Source organism: Apiospora phragmitis (assembly GCF_038363925.1).
Source record: "Apiospora phragmitis strain CBS 135458 chromosome Unknown utg000004l:1.0-3135199.0:1.0-3139288.0, whole genome shotgun sequence".
Classification (NCBI taxonomy): Eukaryota; Fungi; Ascomycota; class Sordariomycetes; order Amphisphaeriales; family Apiosporaceae; genus Apiospora; species Apiospora phragmitis.
Window position 1 is genome coordinate 1,878,220 of NW_027117402.1, and position 16,590 is coordinate 1,894,809.

Consider the following 16,590-nt stretch of genomic DNA (forward strand, 5'->3'; position numbering starts at 1 on the left):
CCTCCTTTATTCGACCAATCTCCTAACGCCGGGTCCTCCCGTTTGAACGGTAACAGCCAATTGTAAGCTGGTGGAAGTCGTACCGAGCTGCAGCTAGAGCTTCGACGGAACATCGATAACTCGGCAACTCGAAAAACGGGTTAAAGCATTGCGGCTTCACTTCCCACTTCAGGTACGTAAGTATTTTAACCGATGAGGCCATGGATTTGGTTTCACCGGCCCAGACCAGCCACCACAGCTTGCACCTCGAGGACGTTAGACGTCATTCACCTCAGCAATTGCCCAGAACAAGTGTTTGCGCGCAAGACCAACCGCCAGAGAGTTGTGGTCCATCCCACGCACATGCAAGGGCGAGCACACAGTTCTTATGCTGTGGAACGATGCCTTGCGCCTCCAGCATGATCACACAAACCATGGCTTTTTCAATACTTCTCCAGCACGCTGCAGCCTACATCGTGCTTGTGAAGAGACGAGATATCACCAATGAATCGACCAAGGACTGCAGGGGAGGGTTCAGCAGCAGCCACTCCCTCCCGGTACTGGCGTCATCAGCACCCGTTATTGATATTTGCCGGCAATATTATTATTCCCCCTTGTTTTCGCTATGCGCAACAAGGCCCCCTCCAGAGCACTCATCTGTCTTCCCTATTTTTGGCATGTCTGGAAGAAACTATATAGCTTGCTAACAATTACTTTCTTCAGATTCAAGAGCTTTTAACTAAGTCTCATCACTTCACAGCGTCCCTATTTATCGGCTTAAAGGACGGCGAAACAAATTCGCCAGACCGGCGAGACACGACGGCTCTCTTCCGGCAGTCATTGTTTATGCGGTTGTACTTCCAAGCCTTCTTCGCTGCTGCAAGGCGCTGTTCAGTCGGGTCAACACCACTTCAAATAGGTAGGCCGTTAGTTGCTTTGCTGCGATAGCAAATTAGCAATTCCCAGCAGACCGGCACCGGCTTTATTCGCAATCTCGGGACGCGGGTAGAAATACTCGGGTTCGAAAAGGTGCTTCTTCCAATTAAGCGAAGACGAAATCCGGTCCTCAAGCAAAAGCAAAGGAGCAGCAACAATCTAATCTCACTCCTCGCTTATTGTGCATTCACCCATTGAGCCGGGACGCAACCTACACCAGCCGCATCCTGACGACCAGCATTGGGCAGCTTGTAGCTGAAAGGCCAACAGCATCGTACCATCCTTCTCGGCAACGCAGCCCCCTGTATTGAAGGTACTCCGCACCCCCTGGTATTAACCATACCCCGGACGATATTGCATAACACTGTGAAGTGCACAGCAGGGTTCCCGACCAGTCCCATCGCGCCCAGCTCTTGAGCAACTTGATCTCTTTATATCCCTTCCGGGTATCGCAATCGAAGCGTGGCTCGTCCCCCGCAAATATCTTTGTGGGTGGTAAGCATTGGTTGTTATTTTCGTATCTCGAAACGCGCCCGCACCCTCGACTCAGCTAAGACATCATCGTCGACTGCTTGTTATAAGGAGAAAAAGATCGATGAAGTCAACTGAGACATAGCCACCGCTCCGGCCATTAATACAAAACACAACACTCTGTTCACGCAGCAAGTGGCTCATCATGCATTCTATGTATGCATCTCAGAGGCCCCCTTCGGGAAAAGCTGCCAAAATCCTCGGCGCGACAGAGGACTTCTCCGGTGTGCCGCCGACTCCCAAGAACCCATTTCATAACTACACAGATTTACTCGAGCCCGCATTGGATGGGCCGCCCTCACCAGAACGCCTCAGGCAGCTTAGCCAGGAGATGAGGCGTCCCTCTCAAGCCGACGTACGGCGCGGTTCGCAAGCCGATATCAGACGCGGCTCTCATGCCGATATCAGGCACGGTTCGCTCGCGGAAAAACATCAAAGCCAGCATACCACCTCGTCAGGTTCCTCTTCTCTTCTGTCGGGATCTTCAGACCGACCATCATGGGAACATGGCCTGGAGCAGCTGACTTTGTCGCGAAAGTCCTCTCAGCGGTCTACGACAAGCAGTATGCCGTCGCGTGAGGGGCGCCCGGAGAGCCTGCAGATATTTGGAAAGACATTATTTAACCGCAGGGGTAAGTTGCGGAGGGGAAGCAGTGATCAAGGCTCATTGAACAGCTCTCAACAACCCAGTGAGGTTGAGGCTGCGCCGGTCGAATGCGAACGCAAAATGTCACAGCCATTTCTCACCGGCATGTTAGCTCGGCGGGAAGGGCAAAGGTGATACCGAGGCGGCGGCAAGAAAGATACAAATCTCTGGGCCTTATAACTTTCAGCATCTTACACATTCCCAGAGTGATGGGATCGACAATTGCGAGGACTCGATGATCGACCTCACAGATCCGCGATACGCACGTCGGCCAACAGCCCCATGTCTCCGGACCGAGGATTTTCACTTCGCCAACTTCTCGTCTGAGAGTTTGACAGGTATACAAGAAACCCCATCTGCTGGATTGCATGCGCGAAAGAATAGCGAGCTGCAAGCGCGGCCTCTTTATGGCCAGGAACGAACGCAGACGCATCAGAGCCGATACTCTCCTCCCGCGCCGATACGACCCCTGGTGAAGCGAACCCAATCTGAGGAGCAAATGCGCGGCCCTCCTCCTCGACCGCCAAGATCGCCTATCGGAATGAGTTATAACTCGCCTGTCCCTCCGCCCAGGCTATCTAGTCGAACGCCGTCCCGAGAAGACATCGACCCCTTAGAGCGGCCAATGACCAACTGTAGCTCCCGACAACCAGCGCCTTTTGTTCTATCCCCCGCCCCACCGATGCCAGAACCCCCTGCTACAGCACAAGGCCTAATCAGCGAATTCTTGGGCCCGAATGAGGTTGTCGAGCAGCAAATTGGCTCGCATGCTATCACGACACCAGATGACGTAGCTTGGCCTCTGACGGCCAATGTCCTGACGGCATTGCCCGATGTGCCAGAGGAGGAGGAAAGCTCTCGACAGGACGGTCTCAGCGTGGCGAGCAACAACTCATCCTTGAGAGGAAGCGTCTCGGCTCCGACCCTTCGTCAGAGGTCGCAGGCTCAGGTTCCTGGTCAGCATCCCCGAGCAACGCATCAGAAACACTGGGCAAATTCGATTTGTTGGCAGCTCAGCGTCTTATGCGAGCGCCTGGCGATGAAGACGAGAGCGTGTACGAAGACAACCTTAACTGGGAAGATGACATCGATTATTGCTACGAGCATGCTGCCGAAGCCGACTTTGATTATGCTGGGAACGGCCATCTTGCGACATGATGCGAGATTACGACGAAGAGGCGCAAAGTCCGAAGACAACCAAGCCGAAACCGTCGCGGAACTCAGCAGGTCAGTCCGGCAACCACTTGTTTCTACGCAACAGATACGACGTCCCGGCTGAGCCCCGCCAGCCAAACATCTCTGGCCTCTTCGCAGGGTGTCATCACACCGACACTCCAGCAAGGACCTGTAACTTCGAATTTCTCCCTACCTCGAAGGGACAGCTCCACGCTCGCTGGCCGTGGACATACCCGTGTGCCATCGCGGGTTTCGGCTTTCAAGGAGGCACAGGGGTTCATTTCACCATCTCTATTGATACCGAATGACTACCATCAACAGATGCTTCTCCACGAGAGCGAGTTCAGGGAAGAAGACGAAGATGATGAGGTCATGTTCCTGAGCCACGGCACGGGCTTCCTCGACCCAGCAGACTTCAAGAAGGCGAACGCCCGCGCAAGTTCTTCGACAACACACTCGGCGCTCTCAGACCAGTCGGCTTCGTCGAGTCGCCACAGGTCGGCAACCTCCAACTCCACGGCTTATACACGCTGGACAGCTGGCAGCGCCGCCACAAGCATCGAGAGCTGGCAAGCTCCCAGTGATGACAGTGACAACACGGTCTCGAAGGACCATGACGAAGTGTCTCCGCTACCTGTGTTCCAGGATGTCTTTAAGCGTGACGCCAGTCGCGAGCGCCACGTTAGGGCTCAGTCGCACGCCAATGTGCTTGCTCCCAATGACGACGCTGAGGTGTCCCCCGTCACCGTTGATGGCCCCTCTCCCAATTTACCTGTGAAGTCTCGCCGTAGAGCGAGGACCACCAGTCGGAGTCACAACAACCCACCGGCTCAATTCGGCCTCTTCCCCGCAGTCCCGGGCTCTTACAACTTGCCAGGGGGTCGAATCTAAGTCGTAAGATTTGCTTACATTAATACATCTATATATATCTCTCTCTCTAAATATCCCTCCCAGCAGTATCATTATTGATGCTCATCCCCCTTGGAGCTTCGAGCTCCGTTATCGGCCACACCTCGGTCGATTCAGGCTATATTCTACATGTGCAACACACAGACACACCAAGCATTACTGGCGTTCTCACCTGTCGTTACCGGCGCCTATTTCATTATATTTTCGATTCATTTAAGTTGGGAGCGGGTTCTTGGGCCCCATAGACAGCGGTTGCGCGAAAAAGATCGCATTTTCTTTTGTGTACCAGGCTGATTTCCAAGTCCTGGGAAATGGCCCCATATTCGTTATACTGGAAATTTAGCGGCGGGAGGCGAAAAAAGGGACATCAAAAACTGATTTCGGTGATGTATGATGGGATCTATGAAGTGTTGTCTTCAGCAAGCCGCGTATAGAGACGAATGGGTTCCTGGATTCTATATCCCCCCCCCCCCAGAACCAGCTTCACATTCAGCGTCACATCACTGGGGCGTAATGTGTACATCACGGACTAGCCAGTCCAGATTTTCCTTATTACTAGTGTGTCTTGAGAGAGAAAGAGAGAGAAGAGGCGATTTATATACTTAGACGTCCAAAGGGATGCTTCAAAGCGTCAGAAAATTTAGTACTCCAGCTATGTCAGGGGCCAAAGTCTCCAACTGTCCTTGCCGTGCTTGTGCTTTTGAACAGATTTCATTTTGTTATGACGCTGTGTAAAGCATCATCCATGCTGGGTGAAACGATGCTTGGACTGGACAATGCTCGCAACCGTTGAGTTTGAACCTAGAGATGTATCTATCGCCCCTCCTTGACTGCGGTCACGCTGGGGCTTTCATGAACTGCTACCCTTTGCTAGAAGATCCTCTACACGTTTCACTTTGTCCGCGGCTGACTGTTTCTTATCCGTCCTAAACAGTAACAGTCAGCACACCCAAAACATCTCGTTCATATGTTGTCGTATCATCATCCCCTGGGTGAGCTAGATAAGGGTAGGTGGGTGGGTGTATGTACTTACCTGGAGCCGACTCTCATGGACGACTGGACCCGAAGGACGCCCAGCGAGTGGACCAGGCTGTGAGCCTGGCCGATGACCTTCATGACCTCATCCCACGAACCCTCTACGCGAAGGTTTCATCGAGAAAACGTTAGCATCAATGTGTGTGTGTGTGTGTGTGTGTGGCTGGTGGGATATGAAAGAGTATGTATGTATGGGAAATCAGTATGCGTAAGTACGTACCAACCGTGGTGCCGGCCGAGTGCATGGTGCACGTCAGGCCGCTGGCGTTTAGCAACTTCTGTACCTCGGCCACTTCGTTGGCTACGGAGACGCTGCCCGTTCCGACCTATGCATAAGTATGCATCAGCATCCTGAACTGACTGGCTCGAGGACAGAAAGAGAAGGGAGGAAGCAACGTGGAGAGCGTTGACTGACGGGTATAAGACAAAAGTCGGCATATGCCCGCTCGGGTGTGGCGATGCTGCTGTAATCCATCTTGATAGTGGTGGTAGCAGTAATCTAGGTCTGATAGCGCGTCGGATCGAAGAGGCTCTGTCTGTCTGACCGGGGCTAGATTTAAATCAAAAGGAGGACGGGATATTGGGAGAAGAGATGAAGGCTGTCCGTCCGGAGGGGGGTCTGCGAACGAACGCTTGCTGGCGGGGTCGTCGCCGTGCCGGAAAGCGCCGGGTTACTGCTGCTAGTGCGGCCCCCTCTTTTTTTTGCTGGCTGTTTGGCCTGGCCTTTGATATCGAAGGGGAATATTGCCCATATCCTCAGGTACCGACAAGCAATTTCCAGATTGATGTCTCTGGAAACCGCTTTTGTCTATTGAACAAGATCCTTCTGGGGAGCAGATGGGAGAGCCCCCATAGCTGCATCTGGAGTGGAAGCCTTGGGAAGACGGCCATGGAATGGCCGATATATGGCTGGGGGACAGGCTATCTTCCCTTTCTCACAACTACACTCAACCTGGAGTCCTTCAGGGATGGAGTAAAGTATGCTTGAGATCTACGAAAGATTACCGACAGTTCTTGTGTACTGCTTGGTGGCCTCCGGCTTGTTGTCCCAGCTTCCAGTGGCTCATATATGGATGCCCTCGAACTCGTGACAACGTAAGGGGCACATGCAATGAGCGAGTTAAACGCTGGTGCTTCACCGAGGAGATTTCAAGTTCTAGTAGAAACAGATTCGTATTCCTTACTATTGATTGCCGCCCTTTGCCCTAACTTCAATAGTCACGCTGGACGATATGTGAGTGTACGTGTGTGTATACGGGTTTTGGATCGTCACACGACTGAGTTGCCGTGCATCCTCTACACCAAATAGCCTATCCGTAATGATTCAGTCGTCGTTTTGTTATTGCCGCCATCGAACTATCCCCATAGACACCGTGCTGTCTTCATGCCGGGCGTAGCTGGCAGGATCTTCGACTGTACGTGCAGCTCTACTTGATGACTTATACGAATCCATGAAAGATAAGTCCATACAATGACCTTTCAAGTGCACTCGATTGGCAGCAGTGGCTCGGTAGGTTGTCGACAGGGCTATATCGGCAGAGGAGGGTACTCGTTTGGCGAGGATTAATGGACGAAACCCGAATGAGTTCCTCCCGCGAGACCCGATCAGCAAGGATTCTCTGGAATCCAACTCTCATTTCAATCACTCCTTGCTCACAAAGACGGCAAAGTCAACTGATGCGTCTTTCTTCATACGAAAGCAATAAAACGGGCGGCATCTTGACATGTCTTCCAAGTGTCGCTAAGCACAACAGGACAATAGACGAGCTTAGAGTCAGCCGAGTGATGCCTCTACAAGCTGCCGTTTCCTGAATCACTAGACACGAGAGCATAGATAAAACAGTTTTATGATAGTCAGCATGTTATGATGGGGGATGCAGGCCTATGGCGGGTAGGTTATCAACGACAGACTGCCATCGCAGCCGACAGTGATTGAAATGCCAGGGAAACGCAGACGGCCCCTATCTGATGCTTGACCACTTCGCATGTAAAACCACCCGACTAGTCTGCGGGCAGTATCCCAGATGATGGACGGCTACAGGCTCAATCTGGGGTTCTCGCACAACCTGACTTCATCCCGGCAGTGCTCAAGGAGCCCTGCGATGCTCTCGATATCCTCCTGCGTACAATTCATTGTCTCACTCCTCCTGGACGACCTACACTCTTCAAGACGTATGCGCCTGCCATCTTTCTACGCATATACGGACTGATCTCACTTCTACTTTACGTTCCATACATCGTTCTGGGATGCAGGATACCATCCACCTCTAATCCGGCCGTTGTGTTCCCCTTAATCGTACACGCCACCTGTTGTGGCTCCATCTTCGGTCAGGTCAGCTCGGGAAGGGGGGCATATGAGCTTGTTACCACCGGATCTAGATATGGAAGCTGCGGGAGGACGTTCTTCAAGCTCCTGAGGAAGGAGTATCCTACAATTACGCGATTCGCCATCAACCATATCGACGAGAAGTCTGTGCTCATGGATTCATCTCGATAGGGAAATTTGTATTTAAACCTTCGTGAAACCCCATATAGACCTATTCAGATGCCGGGCAAGACCCCTCCTCAGGCGTAAGCGCCCACGACAACACCACACCCCCAGCACAAGTAACGCCACCACCTTGTGCTACACATAGCTAAGATATATATGTCATTCGGTGAGAGAGGGGAGAGGAGAGGAGATGCCAGCCGGTGGCTGGGATGATGTTGTTGCATATGCGCTGGTCAAAGGGCAGGACTGGGCCGGCAAGTGATACGAGTCAGGGGGTGATTCCCTCGGTTACTGTAGGTTAGAGGAATTTCAGATCGATCCAATCGATGTGATCTACGCGACTCATCCGGCCAGAGAGTCCCTTAGTCAGGAACATACTTTCTAGGTCGATGAACGGTTACCTGTCAAACTCAGTTCCGGATGACTCGCGAGATCCACACCGACACCTCGACTATTCGGTTCATCAGACGAACACATTGGCAACTCTGGCCCGGTGACCCTCAGCCCACACAAACGACCACATCATCCTCATCAAATCTCTGCCGTACCGACCCGCAAAACACATCGATGTCCTTACACACACACACACACAGAGAGAGAGAGAGAGAGAGAGAGGACCCTCGTGGATTTGGGTTGGCTTGCAACCTGGGGATCCAGATCATAACAAGAGATAACAAACGTAATATGTCCTACTCATGTGATATGGAACATGTGCACAGTGAGCTGCAAGTTTGACAGATACGAAACGAAGTTGCCGTGAATGATTCAGGCAAAGGGGTTGAGTGGGCTCATCACTTTTCTTAGGCGTTGCAGTTCCCATGGTCCTCCTACATGTGGTTTCGGTTGGTAATGTAGGTATGCATACGAAAGCATTTGATCTCTATCTCCTGACCTGCCTGCATTGTGTGAATATCTCTCTCCGAAGTTTGTTCATATTGTACTTGCTCTCACCCAATGAATTTTGGTTTCTGCACACAGGGGATCTGCTCCTACGACGCGGGGTTGTTCGCCGTATATATATGCTTTGCGTGGCTTGGCGGAACGGGTGTTTACCATGGCGCCATAAAACCATCTGCTCCAAATCGTCCTCAGGGGTGGTTTCGAACCTGAAAACCTCAAATGGAGGTCATTTTTGTCAACGCTTTTGCTGTACCTATGGAAAACACTCGCCTCGTATATGTAGCATGAGTGAGTGAGTGAGTAGGAGAGTGCATTGGAACTTCGGCAAGTTACCTACGATGATATAGTATGATATGGCACATGCATCAGCAGCTATAAGCCACCGGGAATACATAACAAATAATAAGAAGGAAAGATCGTGTTATGAGACATTTGAAAGCCTCAAAGCCGTTGCAACGTATCTGTTCTACGATGGCCCTCGTTAGGTTTGGACTTGGGAGAGGTAGTAATCTTGTATTTTCACCACATACATCGGATGGCTACCGCATAGTGTACCACTCGCCGTCCGTGGTCACCAGCGGTATTGCTATCCTTGCACCTGTTCCCCATGATCACGAGGAACCATAGATACGTAAAAGAGGGTGTTCTTCGTGATGATGACGATGATGATGATGGGATACATCATAAAACTATGTGCGCAATCCTTCTTCGAACACGTGATGATGACCTCGACCAGAATCATCAACCAGGAAGCCGCAAACCACATAATCCATCCCTACATTGTGAAATCCTCGGGCTGGCTATGTACGGGCGACATCAAGCGGAAGGATATGTGTTTCATCCAAAACCCGGGGTAAACAGTCGCCGATTTAAACTTTGCCCCTAAACGGGGCACGCATCCGACTGTTCACCCCGTCAGTCACCCAGTCGGTCATTCATCTACACATTTCTGGTCGACGACGACGCGAAGGCACAGGCTACTTACGACGGGCCGTTGCAGCCTGATGCGATTTACAGGGCGGCAAGGATAAGGCTGCTCCCTCCTGATAGATATACCCTTTCAATACTGGCCCTTCATTATAGCTAGCTAGCCCGTCACCCATAGATCGCGGGGGGTAAACTCTAAAATACGATCTATCTCGTCCTCTTGGAAATTTGTGCCATGCTCAATGAAAGATAACGGCCCTTGCCGCACTTCCGTTTTGACACATATAGTAATTGCGGTGGCAGGGAATCGTGTGACCAACGAGGACCTCGAGGACCACCACGCCTTTCATCACGAAGTCTACCGTGTACATCGTCCGTAACTTCAGCTAGAGCAAATGATACTCCTTCCGGGCCCTGGAAACGAGCAAGCAGTCATCGCACAATGACACACACTACACCATGCAATGGATATCATGTGCCATGTATCGTTGGCCGTGTGGACGTACTGTAGCTATCTATAGACGAGGTGAGCACTGTTCCATGGATGCAAGGCAGCTTCACTGTCTTAGGGAGAGGCCGGCGAATCTTGTTTGCGACGGCATGAAACATACAGACCAGCCACGAAAAGCCACCGACCACTCCAGCATCCAATCCATCACAAGACAGGACACACGGCCGGTCCAAGAGGAGGACAGAGAACTGGCGGCTTGTTTGTAGAGGGATGGTATCAGCATGTTCACAGCTGATTCACCTCGTCCTTTCCACTGGCCAGATAGGGGAGGAGAGGTGCCAAACAAGTCGCGCCTGTCGGCGGTGCGCTCTCCTTCATTCTCTGCTCCCTGAACCTTTCCGGGTTGAGGTCACTCAGCATATACAGCCGCGGGCAGCGCGATGGGTAGGTGTCACTGTCAAGCTGATGTGTGCCCCATCTCGGGAGATTGGCCACTGAGGGGCGATTAGAGCAAGCCACCAAATCCACGCAAGACGTGCCGCCCTTGGGTAAGATCGGCTTGTAAGACAGACAGACAAGGCTTAGCTAGCAATGATGGGGGATGGGGTCCCCCGAGGTCGCACTGAGGCATTAGAAGCAACGGCGATCGTCATCCTCGTCGTCACCTCTCTTCGGATACATGAATGCGACCTGACACGATTACTTCGGACAGGTGGAAGAATGCTTCCTGCCCTAACTGCCCTACCTGCCACAAGGCCACGTTCGAGGATAGCGCGCTTGCGGTAGAGCGAACGAGAAATGGGCCGAGTAGAGGATGGTTGGCACATGGCATAGACTGTCTCTTGAGCCGTGCTGGGTATCTGATACTCGTTTTTAGCTACCAGCCCGACAGCTAGCCAGTGATCTTACTTAGCATTCCTGCTTTAGGCGTGACTTGACATGCATGGAGGGCTGACGATGCGCAGGTCACATCGGACTGACCGCCTAGAATAGAAGAAGCTTGTTCCATGTAAAGTCTTCCGCCGTCTTGCCGCACGGCCATGCTATTTCAAGAGAGTACGCCGAAGTCGCACGCGACAGTTCTGGTATAGCCTGGATTTCAGGTATACCCGGCATTGACACGCTTGATCATGCCTGGTAAAGAGGGTTGTTGGTATGGCCGAGAGCAGCCATGTTGCAGCAAATAGACGGGACAGGCATGCCCCTGAGCAGAATCAGTAACAGACCAGAACATCCGAACACGACGAACACCAGCCATCTCATGATGTGCGATCCACTCTGTTGGGGTGCCCAACGCGAAAAGATAGCTGAGGCTGAGATGGGGATCTCGACAATTCCGCCTCACCAATGCGCTGTCATGGGGCTCAAACACTGTTAAGCAAGTAATTTGACAGGGAGCTAGCAAGGAGCACTCTGCTTTCTTCTCCCGCTGGTTTAGCACACCAGCCGCGCTAATCATGCTTTAAAAGCAACATGATGAAAGGTACCATCTCAGAAGTTTGCTTAGCCAGAGACTGACACACAGGAGCAGGCATTGGAAGCAATTGGCGTCGAGCCTTAAGGGCCTCCTCTCAGATGCTGCTCTTTGGTCCGATTCAGGATATCCGTGTGCCGTGCGACCATGTTTGTTCGAATGATCGCCGTCCGGTGATGCTTGGCGAAGCAGGTTGCGCAGATATTTCCGGGTGATAGCCACCAGGTAGTAGTTCTGGTCCACTTGGGAGCGTGCTGACCAGAAGCACTGACATACATAGATTGGCCGGCGACCTCCAATCAGCCAGTCATTATTATGAGATGATGGCAAGAATATCCATCCAAATTGGAGCCCAATAATATAGCCATCCTTGATCTTGACGATGGTGCCCCATTCAAGTCGAGAGAGTAGTTTTTCGGCCAATTTCCCCAGCTAATAACGTGCACTAGCAAGCACCAATGGTAGATCCCTAAGTCCTATAGCCCAATCATATGAGCAGTTGGCCCAAAAACCAAGGACTAGACCAGCTGGCCAGACTATACGTGTAACGAAACAAATTAGACTGGGGTAAAGAAAGATTTGCTAACCACCACGCCCGCTGGGTCCTCAACACAAGTCCCTGACGAAGCCGAACTCCGTAAGTCTGAGGGCCTGGTCCGGTCCACTCGTAGACCTGAGTAGTAGCTAAGATGGAGCACTGGAGATGTATGTACAGTATTAGCGCATCGGCATACGGCCAGAGTCGGTCGTCCGCCTTAGGACAGGAACGGCCATGGAGAAGACTGTGTACCAGTGGCAAGAGGAGGATCCAGTGCAGGCAACCATCCAATTGGCCCACTCATTGGTGACGGAGGACCTGGACCGCAAAGGAAGCGATGAGTGTCGACGCGGCACGGCGAGTCCGTCCCCGTCGCCGGGATTCAGCTTTGCTTTGTGACGAAAAGCGCTGCATGGCAGATGCATTGCATTCATAGGGGCCTAACCAGAAGAGATGCTGCCAACACGAGGATGTGGGCATGCAGACAGGGTTCAAGTTGATCGTTACGAGTCTGGTGGATGGGTGGTGGTTGCGGTGGTATGCGCACACACTTCAAGCTCTCTCCTTTCCGTGCTATGCGGATGCCGCAACCTGGGCGCGATGGAGCACATGGCCGAAGTGTGACATGTTCGTGTCGGTGCACAGACGCGTTCAGGGAGATGGGACTGACAAATCTACAGTACACGCACATAGGCCGGAGATGCAACGAGTCATTGTCCGTGCTCCGATTGACCATGGATCAGGGTCTCCTTCGAAGTTTCGATAGCAGAGAAACGAAACGATCCTTTAGTCCGGCCAATGAATAGTGCCGAACGGCTGAAGTTGCTAAGTGCGGGAGGCTAGTTGGAGCAGCGAGAGGGTGCGCTGTGTAGGCTGAGGACGAGTAATGATCTGCAGTAGGGACGAAAACTACTGGATCTGTACGGAGAAGACCTGACACTTTCTGGAGGTTATTGGATGCTGGAAGAGAAGGGTAAGTATTGTTGATAACAAAAAGGGGCATCTGATTCGATTTGGTTTGATTTCCTGTCAACCCTAGGCAATAAGTCAGCGCACCTCACGGGTCTGTGCTTAAGAATATGGTGTCACGGAGAGTTCATCTTCACAATATCGAATTTTTTTATTAGGCCAGCCAGCAGCCCAGCAGCCCAGCAGCCCAGCAGCCCAATCCAAGCGGGGGCTGGCTCCACCGATAGCGCCTTCCATTCCACAATGATCGGAGTGATCACTGGTGATATGTCCATAATTGTACGGAGTAGTGGTGGTATGTAGCAATAATCTTAGTGCTCAGGCTGGGACGAGATTCATGTTGGACTGTTAGTATGGGCCATTGGATGATGCCATCCACACAAGTCAGATCAAGCGGTGGAATCTCCAGGTGGATCGACATCTGTTTCTCGAATCTCGAAATGCTAAACCCAAAGCCGCTTTTTGAACCCGCATACTCGATGCACCCATTCTTTGTCATGCTCAGCCTCGAATAGCGGTTTCGAGCTTTACTACTCAGAAGTACTGCTGTACAGTATCTCCATGTCTGCACTTCAATGTTGCAGATATTGCCCTAGCAGTACCAGTACGTAACCAAGTCCAAGCCATCTAACGCTTGACGCCACGTCCTCTGGCGGGTACACTCAAAGTTACGCCGCACAACGGCCGTTTGCAAGGACCCTATGGTCGGCCAAATGGAACGTCTGGTGTACTCGTGTACTGTAAGTCGGTCACGTATAGTATTCTGTGTACCTACCTCCTACTTACGTAGCAATAGGATCCAGTGCTGCTTTTGGTAAATCCACGAGGAGACAATGTGAACACTGCTGCCTGTCACGTGCCTCATTATTCTGAAAGCTTCTTGAATCGTCATGTGTGGTATGCAAGATATCGTGAAGGGCGCATTGCACCTGGGTTTGCAATGGAAAAGTGTGGCTTGTTAGTCCACTACGTTTTTACCCCGTGTTTGTATGGATTGTCGATCATGATAGTGGTATGTCGACGAAGTTACCGTAGTTCTAGTCGCAGTCTAGCATCTAACATCTAAGGTGTACAGCATGAGTGGCGCTTGAATCCTCCGCCGAAACGTTTCTTGCCATTCGTTACCAAAGGGGCGGATGAAGCTAACCACAAGCACGAATTAGTAGTTGGTAAGTAAAGTAGGTAAGCAAGCACCAAGCGTCTTCGTTCTAACGAGAGGGAGGCCAGCCAGATGGGCGGGCGGGCTTTTGGGCACGAAGCGATTGAAGCGATAGCCGGGCTCAGATAGCCCCCGAACCACTACGATCCCAACGATGCAACTCTAACTAATAATAAACAGACGTTTAACGCTCTGCAATTGAAGCTCGCGCATCATGCACTGCAGTGGCATACAGGCCTTGGCACCGAGTCCTTGCAATGGAGGAAAAAACGAGTACATGCGAACCTGAAACGTAAATAAACCACGCATGCATTGAAGCCAATGACGATACACAGTGCTCCTCAAAAGGTAGGTACTGCCAGTAAGCCAGCAACGGCTTTAATCGGAACTTGCTGACCGCCACGCCACCGTGGTGGCAGTCCAAGACAAGACCTCCAAGCGCGTATGTAGGTACATTGGCAAAATCAACGAGCATAACGACCTATCACACACAGGCAGACCGACGGTTTCTCGTGCCGATGTGTCGAATGAGATGAGGAGGTGTACAGTGAGCAGTATGGTGTGAAGAGAAACAAAACATTTATGTCGCCGACACGTCGGGGCCGGGGTGTGCGGAGGGGAGGTTGCACACTTGGGAATGCTGATGCTGCTACCAGCCTGCCTGTGGCTCTCCCCTCAGAATCTCATTCGCTTTCAAAAAGAAAAGAGGTGCGACAAGTCAAAATCCATGGCCACGACTTGTCGGAATTTGTGTAGCGACCCCAAGTCCCCGGAGGTGCTGCCTGTGCACATCCAGAGGTCTGGTTGGTTGATATGGTATGTACGTACTTTGGAAGGGGGGGGGGGGATAAGCAAAGTTGAACCCCTACGATGACACAGGTACTGGATACATCAGCTATGTACGGTACGGAATATTGATGAATTAACAACCAGACGTATTGGCATGGATAGATTCGATAGAAGAGGTGTCGAATTTCTTCTTGCACTAATTGAGTACTAACCTCCGTGCATGGTAGCAGTTCTGAGAACCAAAGGCAGATAACCTAGCCTAGGTCAAACTGATGCCTGGTATGGTATGTATTCGGGATGATAATTATAGTAAGTCCCGACTATGGTATTGCACTTATGTGGGAGGAGTGAGATGCCCAACATACCACTACCGTAGCGCGTGGTCGGCCTCCCCATGCAGTAGTTTCAAAGTATATCTCAGCCTCTAATTAGCACCATGTAGGTTAGGTATGCCGAATGCCATCGAGACAATGCCTCGTTTGCATTGTGTTTTCCTCCTCCGAAGCGGATATGCGAATTCACAAGCGACAACCCTCGGCCTCTCAGGTTTAAAGTGTTGATGTTTGTGCGACTGTCACACAGCAGATGCCCGTCGTCAGCCATTCGGTGATCCCATGAGGGGTGGCAAGCCCGGGAAGTGCCATGGCACCAGTCAACGTCCTCTGTATAAGCAGAGGGCATCCACGTGAACAAGATCCTAGGTGTCTCTGCATGATCCTTGGGTACTACGTTCGATCAGAAGGCCTGCGCTTGGGGAACTTGCGAGGTGCATGGAGGGGATGGTCGCCGTTCTTTTTCTTTGCCGACCCTGTCTATCCTGCGGGGACATGGGTGTTCTCTCCCTCTCACACACATCACGAAGACATGGGGGATGCGATAGGAGGTGGCCGACAACCACCGGGCAAGATTAGATGAGCTCTGGTTGAGCGAATGATTACCTCATTTGTGAGCTCGCTTTGAGCATGCCCTTGTATCATTGGTAATGGTGGTTAGTCATTCCATGCCACGCCGTAATTCCATCATCCAACATATACTGTCATGGCCTGCGCATTGGGGTTTTTGTCATTTGATATGATGTGATGTGATTTTACTACTTCATTCGTTTCTGGGTGGTGAAGATGGCGGTGTGCCAATATCGGTGGGGATACGCAGCTGCGTGTGATGATGTGTACTGATTGATCTGACCATACCAGACCTACACTCCCTACCGTACGAACTTTCTTATTCAAAACAGAACATGAATGGTCCGTATTCTCAATCGGGTCATGGCATCCGCATTGAGAGCGCACATCGAAGGGGAGAGAGAGTGAGGGGGTGCAAGAAAGAACGGTGCCATACCATACGTATCACTATGTCGTTGAATTATAGTAGAGGCTACTACTACCACTACTACTCTTCAGCGTTCTGGGGGGGAAAGAACCACGAGAAAGAAAAAAAGAATTAATCAAGAAACATAGGTCGGTTTGCTTGCGCGAACCATCTAGGCATTCGACCAACCAACTATGAGATACTGTGCCCCTCCAAAGCATCAAACGCTTTTTTAGTCTATCCAGATCTCTGGAAACCCGAGTCACTGGCGACGGCGCGCCCTAAAAAAGCTCCTGACAGATCGCCTTAGCGGAAAATCTTTCTGGGGAACCATGCTTGGGGGTCTTTTTGTTAAACTGCATTGATGGTGTT

At 51.5% G+C, this 16,590-nt stretch overlaps 2 protein-coding genes across 2 annotated transcripts; one reads left to right on the forward strand and one right to left on the reverse strand.

Moving 5' to 3' along the window:
- Window positions 1-1,591: 1,591 nt before the first annotated feature.
- On the forward strand, window positions 1,592-4,159 carry PG994_003716 (uncharacterized protein; the record flags this gene model as incomplete). Its single annotated transcript, XM_066855125.1, has 3 exons — window positions 1,592-2,078; window positions 2,344-3,319; window positions 3,382-4,159. 3 exons carry the CDS (start codon window positions 1,592-1,594, stop codon window positions 4,157-4,159), a joined length of 2,241 nt encoding a protein of 746 aa, XP_066719403.1.
- An 868-nt stretch (window positions 4,160-5,027) lies between these two features.
- Window positions 5,028-5,687, reverse strand: PG994_003717 (cell wall biogenesis protein; the record flags this gene model as incomplete). Its single annotated transcript, XM_066855126.1, has 4 exons — window positions 5,028-5,103; window positions 5,211-5,313; window positions 5,433-5,538; window positions 5,628-5,687. The coding sequence occupies 4 exons, from the start codon at window positions 5,685-5,687 to the stop codon at window positions 5,028-5,030; spliced, it is 345 nt and encodes a 114-aa protein (XP_066719404.1).
- Between the last annotated feature and the right edge of the window lie 10,903 nt (window positions 5,688-16,590).